The sequence below is a fragment of the Eretmochelys imbricata genome, chromosome 2, assembly GCF_965152235.1.
Source record: "Eretmochelys imbricata isolate rEreImb1 chromosome 2, rEreImb1.hap1, whole genome shotgun sequence".
In the NCBI taxonomy this organism is placed as follows: domain Eukaryota; kingdom Metazoa; phylum Chordata; order Testudines; family Cheloniidae; genus Eretmochelys; species Eretmochelys imbricata.
In genome coordinates this window covers 71,111,225-71,137,690 of record NC_135573.1, presented here as the reverse complement: position 1 = coordinate 71,137,690, position 26,466 = coordinate 71,111,225, and the positions used below count along the sequence as shown (strand labels likewise).

General features: G+C 42.4%; 1 protein-coding gene across 7 annotated transcripts in view; it reads right to left on the bottom strand.

The window, feature by feature from the left end:
* Positions 1–11,748: 11,748 nt before the first annotated feature.
* PCMTD1 (protein-L-isoaspartate (D-aspartate) O-methyltransferase domain containing 1) overlaps positions 11,749–26,466 on the bottom strand; it is an 85,265-nt gene continuing 70,547 nt past the window's right edge. For all 7 annotated transcript variants that reach the window (XM_077810292.1, XM_077810293.1, XM_077810288.1 and 4 more), the window contains 3 exons: positions 25,689–25,860; positions 23,744–23,867; positions 11,749–14,394 (listed from right to left, as the gene is read on the bottom strand). In XM_077810292.1, coding sequence (XP_077666418.1) covers positions 14,024–14,394; positions 23,744–23,867; positions 25,689–25,742 — 549 coding nt within the window. In that variant the 5' untranslated portion in view covers positions 25,743–25,860 and the 3' untranslated portion in view covers positions 11,749–14,023. The remainder of the gene's footprint in view (positions 14,395–23,743; positions 23,868–25,688; positions 25,861–26,466) is intronic.

The following is a 26,466-nucleotide window of genomic DNA, read 5'->3' as shown; positions in this document are numbered from 1 at the left end:
TGGTTTTGTTCACTCTGATAACCGGAAAGAAGGCACTGGCAGTAAGCTGCTGGAATCTGCTGCTGATCCAAAACTACAGGGTGGGGACAAAATGCAAGCAGCACAAAGACAAGTAATCAAAGTCAAAATGCCTTGGATAGTGCAGACTAATGGCTTCTGCAGTTCAGTACAGATAAATTTAAGGTGGAACAAAAATGAAACAAACAGGCACAAACCAGCCTTGCAAAGTGGTCATAGATGTTTGCAAGAACAAATTTTATGGTAAAGTCTTTTCAGTTAAAATGCCTGATTTTACTTGCCTGAGGACAAAACAATTACTCATTTAGGTAAATGGGAAAACAGAGCTTTGCAAAGTTGGAACCAGAACTTCTTGTTCAGGAGGGGGGTTTGTATTTTGATGGAGATATGCTGTTCATTTCACATCATTAACTGGAGTATTTCTTCAGAGTGTGCCACAAACCAGTCTTTAGCTCATTGTACAGTCTTTTTACCAAAGGTAAGGTTGCAGCTATATGGATATTTATTCAGCGTGTGTTCCATGCAATTGATGACATAGCTTCCGAAATTCATAGTGAATTGGAGACACCTTCCTTAGTCTTTTGTGTTGTTGTTGTTAATGACTGGACAATGATTTTGTTGGGGATGATGAAATTTTCATATCGAATGACTTATTTTTCAGCATGCAAGTCCATGGTCCGTATCACAGTCTGCATTGTGAAAACTGTGAGTATGGAGACCATCCTGTAGGTATTTTCTGTGGGTGACTATTAAATGCCAGTGTCCAGATCCACACGATATAACGACGGTGACTTGGAAGTAGGTGTTGGTAATGCACAGTCCTCAGTGGATGCAGAGCACTAATAGTCTTTACCCACTGTCATTCATTTTTCCTACTTCAAGGTGGCAAATGTATAGAAGCCACCTCTTGTGATTTGAGCTGGCTCTAACTTTGAAGTATGCCAGTGGATAGAGCCGCTGTCCTAGTGGTAGCTTACTGGTGACACTGTTGAGTAGATGATAAAAAAGTCCTTCTCTTCAGAGATGGAGGAAAGTGTGGGGGCCAATGTACAGATGTTGGCAAAGCCACCTGTTGAAGATCTTCTTAGTAATATAGTATGTTCTGATGTTGCAACAGGCCATTTGATCATAGGTACTGAGTTTTTGACTGCAAAATGATTCTACATTTGCGATTGTCTTTGCTTTTTACATGCCGGAAGATGGCATAATGGCATCTCACGTAGCTAGCATGCTGGTCTGGTTCCAGAGAGAGTGGCTGTATAGATGAAAAATTCTCCAGCTCTTTGTCAGTAATGGTGGTCTTTCTAGGATCATTGAACTCCTCTAGATTGTTTGATATACCAGTGCCCAGTATTCTCACATTCCAACACGCAAGTTTGCTGGTCATCCTCTTCATCTCTGAAGCTTCAGCGCAAATATCTATGCAGAAAAATTTGGAGTTAGTGCTGGAGTTACTCCTTAGTGAATATTGGTTTTTATTCAAATGTGTATCTGGCATAACTCCCACTACACAGTGAGTGGTGGGCTCCCTGTTTTAGCTGCAGAGCACCCAGCAGGTTGTACCGGGTTACATGGTACCAGTAGCAGGCCTTACATGCCTGACTTAACTCGAAGTGTTTGAGTGAGCGAGAATTATAGGTTAGATTTTTTTCTTCAGAGACACCACTTAGTGAGTTCAGACTCTTAAGGTATGTCTACACTGTGGCTGGAAGTGTGCAGCTCAGTGCGGGTAGACACACACTAGCTCTGCTCAAGTTAGCTCACTAAAATAGCAGTATAGCCAGGGGGTAGCACAGGTGCCAGCTCAGGATAGTCACCTGAGTTCAGGGTAGACTGAGCCAGCCCTGGGCTACCCTCTGGCTACAGTTATTTTTAGCAGAGCTTGAGCACGTCTGCCTACTTGTGCTGGGATGCATGCTCCCAGTTTAGAGACAAAAGCCAAGGGCTGAGATTTTCAAAGATGCAGGCCTACAATTTGGCTCCTAAATTCATATTTAGTCCCCTAAATAAGTGGCCTGATTTTTAGAGGGAGTGAGCTCACAAGCAGCTGCCCTTGATAAGAAGAGCTGCTGGGTTTGCAGCCATGCTGAATATCAAGCCACTTATTCAGGGGACTAAATATGAATTTAGGAGTCTATATTTAGCTTATGTTTAAAAATCTTGGCCTACAAATTCAAGGGCTGTCTCTCAAAGAAAATAAAGACGACAGACTGAGGGCAGAGAAAAACAAGGCTAAATTTGCCTTAAGGGGAAAAAAGAAACATTTTGAACTAGAGAGACCATGCTAAGATACCACCTTGACAATGCAGAAGAGAGTAAAGACACCTGCCAAAAAATTCCCAGAGGTGGACAACTTAAAGAGACATCTCAGACACACAGGAAAACTAAGAAGGCAAAGGGAATCTGGCACCCCCAGGCTGTAGAATAGGTTACATAAAAGCTGATGCTGGTTTCCACTTCTAGGTGATGAATCTAAGCAAAAATGCTTGTAAATGCATCTGGAGAAGACAATGTGGCTGCTTTTCAAATCTCCTGATTTTAGAAAATCTGAACAAAGCTGACATGGCCTGAACTGAATGAGTCTTACTGTGACCGTTAAGATGCAGATCTGGTAGGCTGTAGAAGTGAGGGATGCAGCCAGCCAGCCATTTAGGGGTTCCTCATGGTAACATATTGTTATCAGAAGAATAAAAGCTAGGTGGACTTTGAGGCCTTTAGTTTGCTCCAGTAAACAGCCTACTGACCTTTTCACATATGTTTAAAGAGAAAGGGCTCACTGCTGTGGGCACACTGATGTGAGGGAAATGTTGTCAACATGATTATTGGCTCATTAAAGTGGAATTCTGTAAATGCCATTGATAGGAATTTAGCATGTGTTCAATCTTATCCTTGCAGGTTATAACATAAGGTAGATCAGTCAGTCACAAAAAATTAAAGTCTGCAAGCTTAAATCATTACATGGGGGGGGGGGGGGGAGACTTTCCACAAGAGGGATGTGAGTCCATTCATAGAATACCTCAAAGACAACTTTCACCAACTCCACACACAGCAGAGAACTTCATCTTTTTTGTATTCATGGTAGGCCAAAAGAGGTGGCAAATGAACACTTAGGAAATAAGCTCCAAGTTGCCTACCTGCCTGAATTAAGTGCCTAAATATGGATTTAGGAATCTCATGTACACATGGACAGATTTTTAAGTGTTGGAAACCAAGTCTCACTGAAAATATAGCGGCTAAGCATATTTGAAAAACAAAATCAGCCTGACTACATGCCTAAAATGCGTTTAGGCACCAGACTTAGTCTGTCAAAAGAGGTAGGCAAGCAGTTCTCTCATTACCCTCCCCCCTTCCTCATACACGAAATTCTGCACTTTCCCCCCTTAAAGTTAAGCTCTCGTTGTAGACTTGGATGGATTTGAAACATGTGCTCAGAAACACTACCTCTATATTTACCCTCTTCCATACACAGGGTATGTCTACAATACGGAATAAGGTCGAATTTATAGAAGTCGGTTTTTTAGAAATCGGTTTTATGTATTCGAGTGTGTGTGTCCCCACAGAAAATGCTCTAAGTGCATTCAGTGCATTAACTCGGCGGAGCGCTTCCACAGTACTGAGGCTAGAGTCGACTTCCGGAGCGTTGCACTGTGGGTAGCTATCCCACAGTTCCCGCAGTCTCCGCTGCCCATTGGAATTCTGGGTTGAGATCCCAATGCCTGATGGGGCTAAAACATTGTCGCAGGTGGTTCTGGGTACATATCGTCAGGCCCCCCTTCCCTCCCTCCCTCCCTCCGTGAAAGCAAGGGCAGACAATCGTTTCGCGCCTTTTTTTCCTGAGTTACCTGTGCAGATGCCATACCACGACAAGCATGGAGCCCGCTCAGGTAACCGTCACCCTATGTCTCCTGGGTGCTGGCAGACATGGTACAGCATTGCTACACAGTAGCAGCAACCCCTTGCCTTGTGGCAGCAGACGGTACAGTACGACTGGTAGCCGTCCTCGTCATGTCCGAGGTGCTCCTGGCCATGTCGGCTGGGAGCGCCTGGGCAGACATGGGCGCAGGGACTAAATTTGGAGTGACTTGACCAGGTCATTCTCTTTAGTCCTGCAGTCAGTCCTATTGAACTGTCTTATGGTGAGCAGGCAGGCGATACGGATTGCTAGCAGTCCTATTGCATCATCTTCTGCTGAGCAGCCATGAGATGTGGATGGCATGCAGTCCTTCTGCACCGTCTGCTGCTAGCCAAAGATGTAAAAGATAGATGGAGTGGATCAAAACAAGAAATAGACCAGATTTGTTTTGTACTCATTTGCCTCCTCCCCTGTCTAGGGGACTCATTCCTCTAGGTCACACTACAGTCACTCACAGAGAAGGTGCAGCGAGGTAAATCTAGCCATGTATCAATCAGAGGCCAGGCTAACCTCCTTGTTCCAATAAGAACAATAACTTAGGTGCACCATTTCTTATTGGAACCCTCCATGAAGTCCTGCCTGAAATACTCCTTGATGTAAAGCCACCCCCTTTGTTGATTTTAGCTCCCTGAAGCCAATCCTGTAAGCCGTGTCATCAGTCGCCCCTCCCTCCGTCAGAGCAACGGCAGACAATCGTTCCGCGCCTTTTTTCTGTGCGGACGCCATACCAAGGCAAGCATGGAGGCCGCTCAGCTCACTTTGGCAATTAGGAGCACATTAAACACCACACGCATTATCCAGCAGTATATGCAGCACCAGAACCTGGCAAAGCGATACCGGGCGAGGAGGCGACGTCAGCGCGGTCACTTGAGTGATCAGGACATGGACACAGATTTTTCTCAAAGCATGGGCCCTGCCAATGCATGCATCATGGTGCTAATGGGGCAGGTTCATGCTGTGGAACGCCGATTCTGGGCTCGGGAAACAAGCACTGACTGGTGGGACCACATAGTGTTGCAGGTCTGGGACGATTCCCAGTGGCTGCGAAACTTTTGCATGTGTAAGGGCGCTTTCATGGAACTTTGTGACTTGCTTTCCCCTGCTCTGAGGCGCATGAATACCAAGATGAGAACAGCCCTCACAGTTGAGAAGTGAGTGGCGATAGCCCTGTGGAAGCTTGCAATGCCAGACAGCTACTGGTCAGTTGGGAATCAATTTGGAGTGGGCAAATCTACTGTGGGGGCTGCTGTGATGCAAGTAGCCCATGCAATCAAAGATCTGCTGATATCAAGGGTAGTGACCCTGGGAAATGTGCAGGTCATAGTGGATGGCTTTGCTGCAATGGGATTCCCTAACTGTGATGGGGCCATAGACTGAACCCATATCCCTATCTTGGCACTGGAGCACCAAGCCGCCGAGTACATAAACCGCAAGGGGTACTTTTCAATAGTGCTGCAAGCTCTGGTGGATCACAAGGGACGTTTCACCAACATCAGCATAAAATCGATTTCCTTACTCCACCCTTGACAAGTGGATTAGCGCTTCAGTTGGCCTTGCCGTATCGAATTTGTGTACTGTGGACACAATTCGACGGTATTGGCCTCCAGGAGCTATCCCAGAGTGCTCCATTGTGAGCGCTCTGGACAGCACTCTCAACTCAGATGCACTGGACAGGTAGACAGGAAAAGAACCGCGAACTCTTGAATCTCATTTCCTGTTTGGCCAGCGTGGCAAGCTGCAGGTGACCATGCAGAGCTCATCAGCAGAGGTGACCATGAGGGAGTCCCAGAATCACAAAAGAGCTCCAGCATGGACTGAACGGGAGGTACGGGATCTGATCGCTGTATGGGGAGAGGAATCTGTGCTATCAGAACTCCGTTCCAGTTTTCGAAATGCCAAAACCTTTGTCAAAATCTCCCAGTGCATGAAGGACAGAGGCCATAACAAGCATCCGAAGCAGTGCCGAATGAAACTGAAGGAGCTGAGGCAAGCCTACCAGAAAACCAGAGAGGCGAACGGCCGCTCCGGGTCAGAGCCCCAAACATGCCGCTTCTATGATGAGCTGCATGCCATTTTAGGGGGTTCAGCCACCACTACCCCAGCCACGTTGTTTGACTCCTTCAATGGAGATGGAGGCAACACGGAAGCAGGTTTTGGGGACGAAGAAGATGATGATGATGATGAGGTTGTCGATAGCTCACAGCAAGCAAGCGGAGAAACCGGTTTTCCCGACAGCCAGGAACTGTTTCTCACCCTGGACCTGGAGCCAGTACCCCCCGAACCCACCCAAGGCTGCCTCCTGGACCCGGCAGGCGGAGAAGGGACCTCCGGTGAGTATACCTTTTAAAATACTATACATGATTTAAAAGCAAGCATGTGAAAGGATTAATTTGTCCTGGCATTCGCGGCTCTCCTGGATGTACTCCCAAAGCCTTTGCGAAAGGTTTCTGGGGAGGGCAGCCTTATTGCGTCCTCCATGGTAGCACACTTTACCACCCCAGACCAGTAACACGTACTCGGGAATCATTGTACAACAAAGCATTGCAGTGTACGTTTGCTGGCATTCAAACAACATCCGTTCTTTATCTCTCTGTGTTATCCTCAGGAGAGTGAGATATCATTCATGGTCACCTGGTTGAAATAGGGTGCTTTTATTCAGGGGACACTCAGAGGAGCCCGTTCCTGCTGGGCTGTTTGCCTGTGGCTAAACAGAAATGTTCCCCACTGTTAGCCACAGGGAGGGGGGAAGGTTGAGGGGGTAGCCACGCGGTGGGGGGGAGGCAAAATGCAACCTTGTAACGAAAGCACATGTGCTATGTATGTAATGTTAACAGCAAGGTTTACCCTGAAAGAGTGTAGCCACTGTTTTATAAAATGTGTCTTTTTAAATACCGCTGTCCCTTTTTTTTTCTCCACTAGCTGCATGTGTTTCAATGATCACAGGATCTTCTCCTTCCCAGAGGCTAGTGAAGATTAGAAAGAAAAAAAAATGCACTCGTGATGAAATGTTCTCCGAGCTCATGCTGTCCTCCCACACTGACAGAGCACAGACGAATGCGTGGAGGCAAATAATGTCAGAGTGCAGGAAAGCACAAAATGACCGGGAGGAGAGGTGGCGAGCTGAGGAGAGTAAGTGGCGGGCTGAAGAGAGTAAGTGGCGGGCTGAAGACAGGGCTGAAGCTCAAATGTGGCGGCAGCGTGATGAGAGGAGGCAGGATTCAATGCTGAGGCTGCTGGAGGACCAAACCAGTATGCTCCCGTGTATGGTTGAGCTGCAGCAAAGGCAGCTGGAGCACAGACTGCCATTACAGCCCCTGTGTAACCAAGCGCCCTCGTCCCCAAGTTCAATAGTCTCCACACCCAGGTGCCCAAGAACGCGGTGGGGGGGCCTCCGACCAACCAGCCACCCCACCACAGAGGATTGCCCAAAAAAAAGAAGGCTGTCATTCAATAAATTTTAAAGTTCTAAACTTTTAAAGTGCTGTGTTTAAAGTGCTGTGTGGCATTTTCCTTCCCTCCTCCACCAGCCCTCCTGGGCTACCTTGGTAGTCATCCCCCTATTTGTGTGATGAATGAATAAAGAATGCATGAATGAGAAGCAACAATGACATTATTGCCTCTGCAAGCGGTGATTGAAGGGAGGAGGGGCGGGTGGTTAGCTTACAGGGAAGTAGAGTGAACCAAGGGGCGGGGGGTTTCATCAAGGAGAAACAAACAGAACTTTCACACCGTAGCCTGGCCAGTCATGAAACTGGTTTTCAAAGCTTCTCTGATGCGTACCGCGCCCTCCTGTGCTCTTCTAACCGCCCTGGTGTCTGGCTGCGCATAACCAGCAGCCAGGCCATTTGCCTCAACCTCCCACCCCACCATAAACGTCTCCCCCTTACTCTCACAGATATTGTGGAGCGCACAGCAAGCAGTAATAACAGTGGGAATATTGGTTTTGCTGAGGTCTAAGCAAGTCAGTAAACTGCACCAGCGCGCCTTTAAATGTCCAAATGCACATTCTACCACCATTCTGCACTTGCTCAGCCTGTAGTTGAACAGCTCCTGACTACTGTCCAGGCTGCCTGTGTATGGCTTCATGAGCCATGGCATTAAGGGGTAGGCTGGGTCCCCAAGGATACATATAGGCATTTCAACATCCCCAACAGTTATTTTCTGGTCTGGGAATAAAGTCCCTTCCTGCAGCTTTTGAAACAGACCAGAGTTCCTGAAGATGCGAGCGTCATGCACCTTTCCCGGCCATCCCACGTTGATGCTGGTGAAACGTCCCTTGTGATCCACCAGAGCTTGCAGCACTATTGAAAAGTACCCCTTGCGGTTTATGTACTCGGCGGCTTGGTGCTCCGGTGCCAAGATAGGGATATGGGTTCTGTCTATTGCCCCACCACAGTTAGGGAATCCTATTGCAGCAAAGCCATTCACTATGGCCTGCACATTTCCCAGGGTCACTACCCTTGATATCAGCAGATCTTTGATTGCGTGGGCTACTTGCATCACAGCAGCCCCCACAGTAGATTTGCCCACTCCAAATTGATTCCCAACTGACCGGTAGCTGTCTGGCATTGCAAGCTTCCACAGGGCTATTGCCACTCGCTTCTCAATTGTGAGGGCTGCTCTCATCTTGGTATTCATGCGCTTCAGGGCAGGGGAAAGGAAGTCACAAAGTTCCATGAAAGTGCCCTTACGCATGCGAAAGTTTCAGTCGCTGGGAATCGTCCCAGACCTGCAACACTATGTGGTCCTACCAGTCTGTGCTTGTTTCCCGAGCCCAGAATCGGCATTCCACAGCATGAACCTGCCCCATTAGCACCATGATGCATGCATTGGCAGGGCCCATGCTTTGAGAAAAATCTGTGTTCATGTCCTGATCACTCACGTGACCGCGCTGACGTCGCCTCCTCGCCCGGTATCGCTTTGCCAGGTTCTGGTGCTGCATATACTGCTGGATAATGCGTGTGATGTTTAATGTGCTCCTAATTGCCAAAGTGAGCTGAGCGGCCTCCATGCTTGCCTTGGTATGGCGTCCGCACAGAAAAAAGGCGCAGAACGATTGTCTGCCGTTGCTCTGACGGAGGGAGGGGCGACTGACGACATGGCTTACAGGGTTGGCTTACAGGGAATTAAAATCAACAAAGGGGGTGGCTTTACATCAAGGAGTATTTCAGGCAGGACTTCACGGAGGTTTCCAATAAGAAATGGTGCACCTAAGTAATTGTTCTTATTGGAACATGCAGGTTGGTCTGACCTCTGATTGATACATGTCTAGATTTACCTCGCTGCACCTTCTCTGTGAGTGACTGCAGCGTGACCTAGAGGAATGAGTCCCCTAGACGGGGGAGGGGGAGAAGCAAATGAGTACAAAACAAATCTGGTTTATTTCTTGTTTTGATCCACTCCATCTATCTTTTACATCTTTGGCTGGCAGCAGACGGTGCAGAAGGACTGCAAGCCATCCACATCTCATTGCTACTCAGCAGAAGATGGTGCAGTAGGACTGCTAGCCATCCTCATTTCTTGCCTGCCTGGCAGAAGATGGTACAGTACGACTGCTAGCAATCCGTATCGCCTGCTTGCTCACCATAAGACGGTTCAATAGGACTGACTGCAGGACTAAAGAGAATGACCTGGTCAAGTCACTTCTAATGTAGTCCCTGCACCCATGTCTGCCCAGGCGCTCCTGGCCGACGTGGCCAGTAGCACCTCGGACATGACGATGATGGCTACCAGTCCTACTGCACCGTCTGCTGCCACAAGGCAAGGGGTTGCTGCTGCTGTGTAGCAATGCAGTACCACGTCTGCCAGCACCCAGGAGACATAGGGTGACGGTTACCTAAGCGGGCTCCATGCTTGCCGTGGTATGGCGTCTGCACAGGTAACTCAAGAAAAAAGGCACGAACCGATTGTCTGCTGCTGCTTTCACAGAGGGAGGGAGGGAGGGAACGGGGGGCCTGACGATATGTACCCAGAACCACTCGCGACAATGTTTTAGCCCCATCAGGCATTGGGATCTCAACCCAGAATTCCAATGGGCAGCGGAGACTGCGGGAACTGTGGGATAGCTACCCACAGTGCAACACTCCGGAAGTCGACGCTTGCCTCAGTACTGTGGAAGCGCTCCGCCGAGTTAATGCACTGAATGGACTTAGAGCATTTTCTGTGGGGACACACACACTCGAATATATAAAACCGATTTCTAAAAAACCGACTTCTATAAATTCAACCTAATTTCGTAGTGTAGACATACCCATAGTGTGTGTATGTAGTTCACCAAGACTTAAGGGGTTAATGTTCCTGGACAGATGCTAGAGGAACTACCAACTGTTGAGGCCTTTTGTGCACCAAGCTGCCCTCCCTTAATAGCATTCACAGCACCGTCCATACCAGAACTTGTTGGCTCTGACAAGTTATTCCTGCCAGATCCTACATCTCAGACTGTCTTGGAACATGAAAGGCAGTGTTTAGGAAGTCTCTGACAAGGTTCCTCAAGGAAAGAACCAGAAACATTGTCAAGTTTAGCTCCAAACATAGCGATTTTTTTATACAAATGATGGAAGAGTCTGGTTCTTGGTTCATTCCAACATGATAGGCTAGCTATTCAGATTGTGAATAGGAGCAGTAGAAATGTTCAACACTGGTTTTTCATTGAAAAATGGTGTTTTACTGAAACCCAAATGTTTGCAAAAAATTGTTTTTGAAAAAAATGTTTTCCCGCAGTCAATCCCCACCTCCTCAAAAACTGATTTAAAATTTTTGGTTTCCAGTTAAATAATAGAAAAGAAACAAAAAACAATCAGTATTCTTTTAAATGAAAACTAATTAATTGTGAATGCACCTGTCCCTCACTGTACTTATTCATTTACTGCTCCAAAGCATTTTCTGAACACAGATACTATCAACTAGTGCTGTTTCCCAATTACGAATATGACACACATCAGAGACAGAATCATAGAATTGGAAGGGACCTCGAGAGGTCATCTAGTCTGGTCCCCTGCACTCAAGGCAGGACTAAGTATTATCTAGACCATCTCTGACAGGTGTTTTTCCAACCTGCTCTTAAAAATCCCCAGTGACGGAGATTCCACAACCTCCCTACCTCCCTAGGCAATTTATTCCAGTGCTTAACCAGTCTGACAGGTGGGAAATTTTTGTACCCTTCGATTCTTAACTGAGAATCTGCAAGAATCCAGAGCCTATATCTACTTGTGTTCCTTTCAAGAGACATGACTGCTTCCAGATAGAGCAGATTTAGTTAGTTTACTGTTTGAAGTCTGATTTAAAATGGGCATGAAACCCCCTCTTTTGGATATTACGAATAAATGCCCTTTTTCACAAACTCAATGACCGTCTTTCCCAAGAGGTACTGACTCCCTGCAAGCTGTTTTCCAAATACACAGTTGGACTTCAATGTAGTCCTGAAAGGAGCAATTTTTATTTGGGAAGGGAAGGGTAGCAAAGGAATTTTGTATCCCCCCACCAGATAAAGCTGAGAATCCCTGTGTCCTATACCAGAGGGGCCACCCAGGGGTAGGGGGCTCTTAACAAATCTAGTCTTATGTAGTACTTCTAATTCCAAAACCGGTGAAAGGATGCAACATCAGTTCTTCCCCATTGTAGTAGTTTTTCATTTCAATTATATCATTGTTTTCTAATTAAAAAGCTACCAGAGGTCTGCATAGGAACGGACTGAAAATGAAAACCAAACACAAATGAAAGCATTTCCATGAAAAAACAAGTTTGAGTAACCACAAGCCACCAAAAAAAGTTTTTATTGCAATAATGTCCCATTATCAACTTATGTCAAAGACAATTGATTCATTTTGCATTTCTACTTTTTTATTTAATGTAAATGTAAATTCAACAGTGTAAAATAAATCTACATATAAACACAAAAAGAAACTTTCAGTGACTCTCAAAAAGTTACATAGTGAATAATCATGACAAATCATCCATTGTCTATTTTACCAAGTATACAAGAGTGAAAAACAATGCAGAAAGTCATTCTTCAAAAGCATCCTGTATAAAGTTCTCTTAAAGAAAATATGTAAATTATATTTAGTAACTTCAAACTCTTGAACATATGGATGCTGATTCTGAAAAGGGGAGAAGACAAAATTCCCAGGCTACCTGGAAAGTATAACATCTTGAATTTCAGATTATTTAAATTTTAATTCCATCTAAAAACAAAATATTTAAAGATTATATTCAATGGTTCCAATAGCTAAGCCATTGCAATTACTCCATTAGTATCATTTTATTGGAAAATATCTAAACTATCTCTGACCTGTGAAAAGAAGGTCAGGAAATTAAGGCAGTGTTTTTTAAATTTTATTTATTCATGCTGTGAATATGCTGTGGAAAAAAACTCCACATGTTGGTACTATAGGCCTTTCATCAAGTTGCCTTTTCAATATTACTAAGACATACTTTTTAAAATGGTAAATGAATCATGAAATGCACAATCAAAAATCAGTCCAATCTGTAGCAGGACTAAATATTATCTCACTGTTAAAGTCTGAAACAATGTTTAATTTTTAAGTGACTATTGAAAAAAGGGATTATTACACTAGATGTGTAATGTCTGGCTATGAAAACAACAACTGCAACGGTCATGATTTTATCTTATGGTTAAATGGTCGATGGATTTAATAATGAATATTACCACAACAGTAAATATATTGCACAGAAATTTTCTCTAAGAGGAATGTTTTCCATTAGGTCCAACAGACAGATGTTTCCAATAAAAGTGGCTTTTACGGAATATCATGCCTAGTTCTTAAACTGCATTCTCCCTCATGGCTATGCTACAATACACTCAAAATATTAAGTGGGCAAAAATGCACAAAGCACTCCATCAAGCCAAGAAGAAAACTGCAAGCAACTTCACCAAATGGGAGGGAAGAGATGGAGGGGAAATATTCAAATGAGCACTCTGTGGGTCCCAAAGTTTAAACTGCTACTCTCAATTTCCAACAGATAGATATAAAAGATTGTGAATATTTATGAGCTAAAAATAGCTGTGTTCAGAAACAAACGTAGGGCCAGCACAACCCTGCCTTCTCAGAGAAATATTTAGATGAAATACAAAATCCACTTACTAAAGTGCATCTGCTGAACAAATTCTACTATTACAGCTATCCAAGTAAGCAATACAAGCTAAACTTTATTCATATTCTAGTCTATTAAAGTTGTAAATATAAATCATTTAATTCTAAATTACAATCTTATTACCAAATATTGTGTCTATACTGTGAATTTTAGAAAGAAACTAAATAAGTTGTCTTAAAACCCTTGAGAATGAGAAAAGTCTTTATTTATAAATACTGAAAATGTAGTATGGAGTTAAACAAATAGGGTTGTAGTAAGCATCTTTTTTGCTTTATATTCAACATGATGTTCCCTTAAGGCTCCAAGAGAAGTGGTCACTTTTCTCAAGATCTTTTGGCAAAAGATATAAATGCAAAAGTAGCAGGGTCACCTGACATTTCAGAACTTGCATTTTTGTATTTCATTAAAGCCAGCTCATTTAATGTCTGTATACAGTTATTGCACTTATGTATTTCTTGGAATACATTTATATCAACACAGTAATAATGACAGCAACAAAGTCACGGTAAAATAAATGTTTTTAAAGGGTACAATTTCAATATTACATGAGAAATGCCTGTGTGCATGTTTAAAACTTCATGCAGACAACTGTTATTCAAGTCAGAATGCATTTGTTCAACAGCTAATTAGCACATATAAAATTTCACTTACCCTTCCATCAATACAAATCTGTTAAAGATCAAAAAAAGATTTACCATGCCAAGTCTTGATTAGTGCTGCATACTGCTTTGGAATATCTTTGTATCAGAATTAAAACTGTATTTCTCAAAATTTAAAGAAAAATAAATTTAAAAAAAGGGATTCTCTACTACCGAATACAAGTCTTCGTAGCAAAGTTAAGACAGAGAAGTTACAATTTATGACTGTACTTCAGTCTTGTTGAAAGACTAATGATCTTTGTCCATCTATTTCTTAATAAATGCTACATTTTCAAGAATAAAGGAGCTATCAGTAGGCATTATTGTTTCTACTTAAAATGAGTTACTTTTCTCTGTAGTATGTCAAGTATGCTTTTAAAGATTCGGGTAGCGGTAGACTCATAATTTTCTCTCGCAATAAATTTCGAGCAGGTTCCTCTGGTTTCAAGGCTTCATTGTGATCTTTATCATCATCATCTTTGTTGTCTTCTTCCATCCTTTCATCCTCCTCACTGTCTAGAGGCTGAGGAATGAGCTGATTGCCTACAAACACATAGGTGTTAATCCTGCGTCTACGGCACCTCCTGCGTTTTCGTTTTGGTGGGGGCTTCTGAGGGATACCCTTGGCTTGCATCTCATCATTTATGAAATTTCTAAGAGTGCGTCTAATGTAGATCCGAGCTAAGTCCTGTAGATTCCTAACAGCACATTGGGCTAAGAGGAAAAAGAAAAATTATGCATGCCATATCAGTGAAACTTATTTTCTAAAAGTAAGAAACTGCTACAGAAAAATAAAGTATGATACTGAACAGCAATTTGAAGACTTACTATGATATGGAAATATAAAAGGCAAAGTCTGGCAACCTTTGACAAACCATGTAGCAGATCAGTAACCTTGTGTGAGCTGACCTTACTTATGATTTTTGAAGGGTGGAGTGTACCTGGGAGAGGGGTGCATCTCAGCTCATGTGCTCTTCAGACTAGCCAAGCAGAAGTTCACTGGATCGCACACACCCAAGGGGAGAAAAAAAAAAAGCCCTTTCCTCCCTGGCTGGGGTGCCACTACGTACGCAGAGCAATGGCTCCCACTCCTGGGATTAGAGTAGGACCAGGTTTCTGAGCTGCTGTCTGCATTGCACTAGTTGCCTTTTTAGGGCAGGGAAGGAATTTTGGATAGGTGTTTTTTCCCCCACTTTTCCCATAGCTCCCCAGTGACCTAGTAGGGTGGGTTAGGAGGTAAAGTTCACGTTGTCCCAACTTGACAGGTGCTCAGTGCAGGTACCATTTGATAGTGTACCCGTTTCCCTGATGAACCAGAACTGGAAGTGGAGTTACGGGAAGGAGCTCCTGATGTCTTCTCTCTGTATCAGACAACCCCTTTTCCCTCAATCCTTGTACAAGGGGAGGGAAGTAAGGTCCCAGCAATAGCTCTGGGACCAGCTTGGGGTGCGATGGGGAAGAGAATCCTGATGGCAGCCCCTTCCCCTCTCCGGGCAGAATGCATTATGAAAAAAAGTACGATCCTCATTGGACAAGTTATTGCTGGATAGTTCGAGACTGAGTTAAATAAAGTTGAAGCTGAGTTAAACCATATCCCTTGTGTCCTTGTCGTTCTTCATTAATGTCTGGGACAATACAACAGAAATAGACCAGTTTCGAGTATGGAAAAATGATATGGAGAAGAGGCAAAGTTGTTTAAAAATTTTTTATATATGCTCCTGTCAGGGTTCCCTCCCCACTCTGAGCTTCAGGGTACAGATGTGGGGACCTGCATGAAACACCCCTTAAGCTTATTTCTACCAGCTTAGGTTAAAAACTTCCCCAAGGCACAATTTCTTTCTTGTCCTTGGACGGTATTGCTGCCACCACCAAGTGAGCTAGACAAAGATTTAGGAAAAGGACCACTTGGAGTTCCTGTTTCCCTAAAATATCCCCCCAAGCCCCTTCATCCCCTTTCCTGGGGAGGCTTGAGAATAATATACCAACTAAATAGGTAAACAAGGTGAGCACAGACCAGACCCTTGGGTTTTTAGGACACTAAAAACCGATCAGTTTCTTAAAAACAGAACTTTTATTATAAAGAAAAAGGTAAAAGAAGCACCTCTGTAAAATCAGGATGGAAGGTAATTGTACAGGGTAATAAGATTTAAAAACACAGATGATTCCCCTCTAGGCAAAACTTCAAAGTTACAAAACAAGGAATAAATCTCCCCCTTAGCATAGGGAAAATTCACAAGCTAAAACAAAAGATAATCTAATGCATTTCCTTGCTTTACTTACAATTTTTGTAATCTAGATGCTTATTTCAGATAGGGTTTTAGGAGAGGTTTTTTTGTTTTCTTTTCTGCCCTGATCTCTCTCTGTCCCGGAGAGAACAACAAAGAGAGCACACAACCTCCCCCTGTCCGAAAAAAAAGCACCTTCTCCCACAGATTTGAAAGGATCTTCTTCCCTTATTGGTCCTTTTGGTCAGATACCAACCAGGTTGTTTGAGCTTCTTAACCCTTTACAAGTATAGGAGGGATTTTATGCTACCCACAGCTGTATATTTATGACAGCTTCCAATACTGTATTTTAAAAAAATCTAGCAGCCAGATACATTTCAGACAAAGCTGCTTCTTCCTCTGATATTTACAGATGCATATGGAGGCTTCAATTGTGTGCTAAAAAATGGAATAGAGAAGAGTAATATTTATGATGTTCTGCCTCTAAAACATTGATTCTAGTACTGGCAACAAGGATTTTAATCAAGTTTCTGGAAATTTCAATGGCAAATCTGAAAATAACCCAACATGTTGATTTAAAAGAACAAAACCAATTAAAACCTCTTAAAGATACATTTGTTAAATCACAAGCCTACTGAGCCCTGGTCTCAGTCCATGCTTCAGTCATAGATTGTAAACAAACTATAAAAGATTTGGAGGGTAAAGAAGATGAACTAGTAGACATTCCTACCACAGATGGGACTGAAAGTTTAAAGAGCCCTTCATAAATCACAGGAGAAGAACAAATTATTTGATAAAATGCTGAAATAAAATCTGAAAGTAAAGGTCCCAAGAGAAGCATATGAGCCAATGACCTCATAGCCTTCCTTCTCCATAAAACTAATAGGATGAAACAACACCTAAAATCAAAATCCTCTAATCTCAAATTCACATAAAATTTGACATTTTATTATTTCTACTACTGCATACACAGATTAGAATACTCCCTTAGATTTCCTAAAGGAAATTAAAATATTTGTAAGGTCTTGAGGACTTAAAGTCCCTTCAATCACATCAGGAATCATTTATTTCAATTACCTCCTAAGAATGGTAAAGTAAAGCTTTACATACAGACGTGTTTTAGTGAGACAAATACATTATCCCTCATGATTCCATGCCAAAAAAATTCTTAGCTCCAACTACATTAATACAGGAGGGGCAGCCTCCAAGTTTTACAGTGTCTACAGACCCCTTTTTGCAATACTAAATGTAGATTATAAACTCCTCTCAAAGACAGAGGTTTTTAAGGTCAGGCTTGACAAAGCCCTGGCTGGGATGATTTAGTTGGGGATTGGTCCTGCTTTGAGCAGGGGGTTGGACTTAGATGACCTCCTGAGGTCCCTTCCAACCCTGATATTTTATGATTCTATGATTGTATTTAAAGGCCTGAAACACTGATTGTGCACTTGAATTTAGTTTATAACTGAGCTATGTTGACCTGTTAACACCAAGCACCTAAACACATTTTGACTTTTAAAAATTCAACTCTAGATAAGAGAATAAGACCCTAGATAAGCTTTTGATGTTGAGAAAGCCTTTGGTTGGCTCAAATGGACACTTGTTTTTTTAAATTTAAATAGCAGCAATAATGGGCTTTGAAGTTGTATAAGAAAAAAAATGATACACCTTCCACAATCATTTTCACGTAAAGATATTTATTCTACAGATGGGAATAAGACATTTTCAAAAGGAGGAGGTTATTTACCTTTAACTGAAAGAAAAGGAGTAATAGTGGCACTTTAGAGACTAACCAATTTATTTGAGCATAAGCTTTCGTGAGCTACAGTAAGCTTATGCTCAAATAAATTGGTTAGTCTTTAAGGTGCCACTAGTACTCCTTTTCTTTTTGCGAATACAGACTAACACGGCTGCTACTCTGAAACTCACCTTTAACTGGAGGTTCTTCAAGATGTGTGGTCCCTATTAGTATTCCAAACGTGGGTGTGTGTTCGTGCCATGTGCTGGAAGGTTTTCTTAGCAGTGTCTGTTGACCCGCATATGCATCCCCTTGTGCTCACAGCAAGGGTCGTGCGGGTCAACGCTTCTCCAGTGTCACTGTTACCGCTGAGTAGTCCAGCCCTCAGCAGAGGGGATGGGCGGATATTGGAATACAAATAGGGACCACATATCTCAAAGAGCCTGCAGTTACAGGTAAGTAACCTCCTCTTCTTCTTCGAATGATGGTCCCTATGTATTCCAAATGTGGGTGAGTAGAGAGCAGTGATCAGCATGGAGGTGGGTGCGAGGACGTGAGAGGAAGTAGTTTGTAGTATAGCATGGCCTACAGCACCGTCTGCAGCTGCTGCTTGGGCGTTGGCGTAGTGGGATGTGAACTTGTGGATGGAGCAGCATGTTGCTACATGACAGATGTCTTGCCAGAAGACGTCCGCTTGCATAGAGTGTGCTGTGACTCCATCAGGCGGCAGCACATTGGATAACGTGTAGCATTCATGGATGCACCTGGCGATCCATTTGGAGAGTCATTTGGGAGGAAAGGGCTTGGCCCTTGGATCAGTCAGGAAGGCTACAAATAGTTTTGGTGAAGAACGAAAGGCACAGGGCTAGAAGAATGTAGAATGCAATGCACAGCGGATGTCGAGTGAGTGTAGGACTGTGTCCACGTGGGAGGCATGCAGCTTGAGGTAGAACAGAGGCAGGTTGATGCACTGATTTAGGTGGAACTCCGACACTACTTTTGGGAGGAATTCAGGGTATAGCCGTAAGGAACACTGTGGAACACTGTGTAAGCAGGGTAGGTCAGGCATCATGGCCGCCAGTTAACTGATGCATCTAGCTGAGGTAATGGCCTCTAAGAACATCACCTCATAGAGAGAAGGGAGAGGTAGTGTGTTGCTAGTGGCTCAAAGAGGGGCTTCATGAGGGCGAAGAGAATGAGATTAAGGGGGCTTGAGTACTGGTGGGAAGGTATTGAAGAGACCTGTCATGAAATGGATGGTGGTAGGGTGTGTAACACTGAAGTGCTATCCATAGTGGGGAGAAAGGCACTGAGTGCTGCTAGGTGGACCCGTATAGAGCTCAGGGACAGGCCTGACATTTTGAGCTCAAGAAGGTAGTGGAGGACAATAGATATGGATATCGCACTCAGTGAGATGAAGCATTTCCATTTATCTTGGTAACAGGCCCTGATGGATGCCCTCTTGCTCTGGTTAGGGACTTGTCATACCAGTTTGGAGCATGCTCTGTCTACCCCTGAGCCCCATCCAAACACCAGGCTGTGAGGAGAAGAGGGCCTGGACTGGGATGCTGGCCCTGGCTCAATCTTGTATGAGGAGATCCAGGAGCATTCAGAGGTGGGGTGGTGTGCAGGTGGCGAGTATAAGGAGGTGTGTGAATCAAAACTGATGGGTCCAGAATGGGGCTATAAATATTATAGTAGCTCGGCAAATCTTATGAAGCTCTTGTGGGAGGAGGGGGTTAGGGGGAAGGCAAAGCGAAAGTTATCCATCCAGGGGAGGAGAAGAGCATTGCTCAGTGAGTCCTCCTGTGATGAATGGCTAGAAAGGGTTAAACATCTTGAAAAATATATAACCCTCAAAAGACATGTGGGGAGATGTTTGCGTTTTTGTGTATTTACATATGTATGAGTAGGGTGGACAATATACTCAATAGTCCCTGTCTATGCTGTAATCTGATAATTCAGAGGTCAAAAGAACATCCTATCATTTAAATGAACTGTAAACATGGGATATCTCGGTATTCATCTTTCTCTGAAATGTACTGTGAATGGTGGAAGAACAAGCAAATGGCCTTATGTTAATTTGTATAGTTAAGCACCAGTGATGGACCTCCTTCAAAGTCATCCTAATTACCTTTTGTTCCCTAAGGAACTCCAACTTGTCAAAAGACAAGAAATCGTATAAAAGATCCCTGGGTCCTGATTCTGTCATCTCAAATCTGCTTAGGCTTCATCAGGGGAAGTTTGAGTTGCAAGACTGAGGTCCCAGTTATGCTGGTACACTCTGAATATGAGATTTGGGCATTGTACTATAGCCCATGAACTATTTCTGAAAGAACTCTGCAACTACAGAGCTCACCATCTCTGCTATAGTCTTGGCCTTCACAACATCCTTTGGCAAAGAGTTCTACAGGTTGACTGTGCATTGTGTGAAGAAATATTTCCTTTTGCTTGTTTTAAACCTGCTACCTATTAATTTCATATGGTGACCGCTAATTCTTGTGTTATGAGAAAGAGTAAAGAACGCTTCCTTATTTACTTTCTCCACTCCAGTCATGATTTTATAGACCTCTATCATATCCCGCTTTAGTCGTCCCTCTTCCAAGCTGAAAAGTCACAGTTTTCTTACTCTCTCCTCAATGGAAGCTGTTCAATATCCCAAATCATTTTTGTTGCCCTTCTCTGTACCTTTTCCAATTCCAATATATCTTTTTTGAGATGGGGCGACTGCATCTGCACGCAGTATTCAAGATGTGGGCGTACCATGGATTTATATAGAGGCAATATGACATTTTTGGTCTTATTATCTATCCCTTTCCTAATGATTGCCAACATTCTCTTCGCTTTTTTGACTGCCACTGCACATTGAGTGGATGCTTTCAGAGAAGTATCCACAATGTCTCCAAGATCTCTTTCTTGAGTGGTAACAGCTAATTTAGATCCCATCATTTTATATGTATAGTTGGATTATGTTTTCCAATGCGCATTACTTTGCATTTATCAGCATTAAATTTCATTTATTTTGTTGCCCAATCACCCAGTTTTGGGAGATCCCTTTGTAGCTCTTCGCAGTCTGCTTTGGACTTAACTATCTTGAGTAGCTTTGTACCATCTTCAAATTTTGCCACTTCACCGTTTACCCCTTTTCCCAGATCATTTAGGAATACGTTGAACAATACTGGTCCCAGTACAGACTCCTGTGGGGAACACCACTATTTACCTCTCTCCATTCTGAAAACTGATAATTTATTCCTACCCTTTGTTTCCTATCATTTATCCAGTTACTGATCTATGACAGGATCTTTCATCTTATCCCATGACAGCTTATTTTGCTTAAGAGCCTTTGGTGAGGGAAAAAGAAAAGGAGTACTTGTGGTGAGGGACTTTGTCAAAGGCTTTCTGAAAATCTAAGTACACTATATCCACTGGATCCCCCTTATCCACATGCTTGTTGACCCCCTCAAAGAATTCTAGTAGATTGGTGAGGCATGATTTCCCCTTACAAAAACAATGTTGACTCTTCCCCAACAAATTGTGCTCATCTGTGTGTCTGAAAATTCTGGTCTTTACTATAGTTCCAACCAATTTGCTTGGTACTGAAGTTAGGCTTAACGGCATGTAATTGCCAGGACCGCCTCTAGAGCCTTTTTGAAAAACTGGCGTCACATTAGCTATCCTCCAATCATCTGGTACAGAAGCTGATCTAAATGACAGGTTACTTACTACAGTTAATAATGCTGCCATTTCACATTTGAGTTCCTTCAGAACTCTTGGTGAATACCATCTGGTTCTGGTGATTTATTACTGTTTAATTTATCAATTTGTTCCAAAACCTCCTGTAATGACACCTCAATCTGGGACAGTTCCTCAGATTTATTACCTAAAAAGAATGGCCCTCAACATTTGGGGTCTTTTACGGAGGCTTTTGAGAGATGGGAAGCGTTATATTGTGTAACAGTTACTGGTTATTATTCTGTTCTCATGATCTTGAAGCCGGAGAAACAACCTTACCTCACTGTATAAAAGTACTAAGCCAGTGATACTTAGACCTCAACCAAATTATTAATCAATATTACCCAAAAGAGCCACAATAGCATGAATGGCAGGAAATTATATATTTCTTATAGCAAATAAGTTAGTAACTTAGGCGAGTTGCACCTTAAAGACTAACATTTATTTGGGCATAAGCTTTTGTGGGTAAAAAACCCACTTCTTCAGACTAACACGGCTACTCCCTGATATTAGGCAAGCTAATAACTTAATTGGTTAATAACATCATAAAAGCATCCTGATTGGTTGATAACTAAATCACAGTGTTTTAATATCATGTGCTGCAAACAGCCGCAGGAGATGCATTAAAGAGCCATTTGCAGCTCGAGAGCCAGTCTGAGCATTACTGATCTAAGCCAACTCAGACGGTGAGAAAAATTTACCTATCTACATACTTTTATTGGATTTGAATAGGCATATCAAACTTTTCTCTGGTAGAATGTGTTTTCCACAGTAATAGATAAACATAGTTACAAGTAACTACCTATTCCATGCATTGATTATATCGGTCTCTTCTTCCACTCCTTTTATGAATTGGGCAACTTGAAATTTAAAAAGGTGCCTCTTTATAGAAAATATATTTTAAAATACTAAATGTTAAAAATGGAATTCTATTGCTCTGTACTAATTTTATTTACTGTGACTCAAAACTATAGTAGGCCAACACCACTTCATTTAAAGATCGGTACCCATAAATTGCAATATTTTTGTAAAGTCTATTTTAAAAAAATATATTTTTTCTGCTCCCTAGACTGCTTTCTTTCAAAGTACTGTATCTGGAACACAAGAAGTAGGTTTTCCCCCTGCCTATATCTCTGGGCAGGAAAGAGGATTTAAAAAAAATGAATTTATATCATGAGAACTGAAGCAAGGTAGCGGAGAGAGCCTGAAATTGAGTACCCTGGTCAGAGGATAGTGTAAAGCCAGGGTCGCCAACATGCGGCTCTTCAGAGGTTAATATGCGGCTCCTCGTATAGGCACCGACTCAGGGGCTGGAGCTACAGGCGCCAACCTTCCAATGTGCGGGGGGGGGGGAAGGGGGGGCTCGCTGCTCAACCCTGGGCTCTGCCACAGGCCCTGCCCTCACTCCACCCCTTCCCGCCCCCTCCCCTGAGCTTGCAGTGCCCTCGCTCCTCCACCCTTCCCCCCAGAGCCTCCTGCACACCATGAAACAGCTCATCAGGAGGTGCAGGGAGGGGGAGGCACTGACTGAGGAGGCTGCCGGTGACTGGGAGGTGCTGGGAGCTAGGGGGGGCTGCTGACGTATTACTGTGGCTCTTTGGCAACATACATTGCTAAATTCTGGCTCCTTCTCAGGCTCAGGTTGACCACCCCTGGTGTAAAGTGTGTAAAAATGGCTGAACAGAGAAGAGCAACTGGGCACTTTTGAAAATCCCACTAGGCACCACATCTAAATACCTTTAAAAAAAAAATCTGATCCAAAGTGATTGAATTAGAAAGAAAATCCCAATAACCATTTGTTAAGCATCTCCATGTCCCTGAAATGTTCTGGCCTCCCTTCCCAAGATACAGGGAGGCACAGAGGCATGTGGTGCTTTTGGCCCTTCCCTTCCACTCTGGGGGAGAAGAGGAATTTATACAATGTTTCACTGCTCTTTGGAAGGCAGCACAAGGGGCATACCTTCACCAACCCCTGCGACATTAAGTATTAACTGTCTATGTTTTATTTGTGCTTAGTTAAAGTGGACTTGGCGGAATGTGAGGGGAGATGTCAACAATCGGATTTTGGGAATGTCCACAAGAAAAAATGAGGGGCGGGGGGGCAGAACAGGAAACTCACAGTATGGTTTTAATTTAAAATATAAAATATAATAAACTTAATTAGATTCAGAGAGATGCGTCCTGGTGACACTGAACACAAGCCAGAAATGTTATATATCAGAACCAGAGGGGCTTTTTTGAACAGTACATTCCCATTCTATTGCATTATGTCTGTATAACACAGCCTCCCCACTCTGTGGACAGGAATACCAGCTCAGGTACAATAAACTAGATGTGCCAAAAAGGAAAGGCCACAACAGATGACACTTACGCAGTCCCACAGTATCACGTTTGCTGTTGTCATTCCTGTTGGGTTGTACTAGTGGAGCAAATGAAACAGCAAGGATGTTTTTACTTTCCCAGGTGTTCTGTCCAGTTCGCAGGATTTGTGTTAGCTGCATAAAAACAACAAAAATATAAGACAAAGTTCAGCAGTTAAGTAAATCATTTCATTTGGTTTGTTTGTTTTTGTTACACCCACCATTATTCAGTTTATAACATTGCCATTTTAATTTGCTTCAAATGTAATTCAGAGAAGCTGTTCTCTTGCCAAAATTGAATTTTATATTCTTTATAAAATGATATTCAGCCATTTCCCATTTTGCTGTGCTCTGAAAAAAAAATAAGAGCGTTGACATGTATTTATGTTTTATTAACAATGCCCTTTTGGTAACTTTTTTTTAAAGTTCAAATGTCCAAATTATTTACATTTAACATTACTGTAAACTAAGAAAGCAGAGTGACATTTAGAAAGATTTAGTACAGTTTCATATGCATTTGCTTGATCATACTCTGAAAACCCTAAACTGCCTAGACACAAACTGTGTCTAACCACCACAGTAGTGGGCACATAACTACACATCTCTCTATAGGAGGTATTGTTAAAGATGCTTTATTGGTGTCTGAAAAATAGGAGAAATGAACACACACACCTATTATTAAGTTAATCTAGCAGGGCTTTCTTTAGCACTGGTCCAGGGTGAAACCAGCAAGTCCAAGATCACAATAATTCTCACTTTCTCCTGTATTCATAAATATTAGCAAAAAGTGTACTTATATGAATCATTTATCTTCTATTTAATTAGATTAACAATTTTCCTTGAAAATATTTTAGTTTATCTATATAGAGAGAATAAGTGTTTACTAGTGAAAGTAACATGATATGCCTATCAATTTAGAAAGCACCCAATTATGCTACCTATATGATAGCATATTTTAATGATACAAGTTTTTAAACAATTTCAGTGCTGTTTTGAAGAAGCTACGCAGCAACTATAAGGCAACTCCTTTAGTGAGGACTGTTAACTACCAAGTAACTTGCAAACTAATCTTCAGCTCAAATATTTCAATAAAAATTTGACTGTAGAGGGACAGTAACTTGAGCAAGTCACTTCATCTCTCTGCAGCAGTGTCCCCCATCAGTAAACTGGAGATCGTAAGGTTTACTTCTGCCTGTAAAGCTCTGAGATCTATGGATGAAAATGATATAGGTGCTAACTATTGTATTATTAAATTACATTCCTGGATGAAAATATTTTCCCTATTATTGTGACAAGCAACACCTAAAATAACAATGTCTGAAAGAGATCATTAAAAAAATTCAATGTTGTTAGTCTGCCTGCTTTGTGCATTTGACAGCACTTTGTGTATATAGTTAATGTTACTGCTTCCCCTACAGTCAACTAGATAAATCTGTGCTGAGTTTTCTTTCACACAATAGGGAAGAGAAAATTATTTTTTAAAGAAAATAGGATAGGATTTTTTTTTTTGTTTTATAATCAAGGATGCTCTGGGGCAGGTATCGCACATTACAGTACTTTTGGCAAAATCCTGGCTCCACTGAAGTCAATGGGAGTTTTGCTATGGATGTCAACTGGACCAGGATTTCACCCTTTGTCTCAGCGTTTTTTTTTTGGTTTTTTTTTTAAGCTAACTAGATTTCAAGTTAATGGTGTCCTTGCAAATATGGACTTTTGGGTGAAATGGCCAACTAGTTTGACATAAAAACAAAACACTCAAATAGCCCCTAGGATCACTTTAAAAGACTTGTAAAACATCTTCACACTCACACTGTACTGCTGCAGTTGAGCAGACAAGGATCATTAGTCAAAAAGCAAGTAAATTAAGTCTATAGCCTACATAGGAGACAAGCATTTTTGTTAAACTGTGTGATTCTTATATCAAAACACAGCAACGGAAAATTGTCAGTGAATCACCTGATCTTCTATTGGCATAACCAGAATGCCTCCAACTTTCAATAAAATTTTCATGTAGTTCTCATGATCTTTCTGGACCCCAGCTCCACAATAAATCCGATCATACTGATGACTGTCCGATGCGATCTCCAGACAATTACCAACTACAAAGGCAGGTTCACAGAACTCAAATCTAGGGGGGAGGGAGGGGAAGAAAGGGTATATATTTCAGAATAGAAGTCTATTTTTTAAACACAAGCAAATTCAGCTAAATATAGTAAAACTTTGATTTCACACCTTTGCTCATTTGTAATTAACACATTTAAAGAGTGTCAGCATGCTGTAATTGTACTAGATACAGAAACAGAAGAGATGACTGAAATACATCAATATTTGCCTATGCATATCAGTTTACACTGTCAAAAAAGAATGGTGTATTATTTTCTAAATGCAATCATATATGTCTTGCTGAACAATTAATAAAGTATTAAAAAACAAACACAAAAAGCCCTTTTAAATTACTGTCTTTATTCACATTTATAAAGTATCCATGTTATGCTCTGTGCGTTGCACAAAAATTAAAAAACAGTTCAATAAGTCCTTGGTCTCAAACTACTCCCCTTTCATCATCCCCTAAAACCAGCTCTTTCCCCACAAACTCCCTTCTCAAAAGGAAAAAAATATGGGAAGACATGTTTTCCAGTGTGTGCCCTAAAAGTCACAAACTCCGGTTCTGACAGACCAAATAGGAGAGGAGAAATTGATTTCAAGAGTCAAAGACCCCTCATTAAGAATTTCA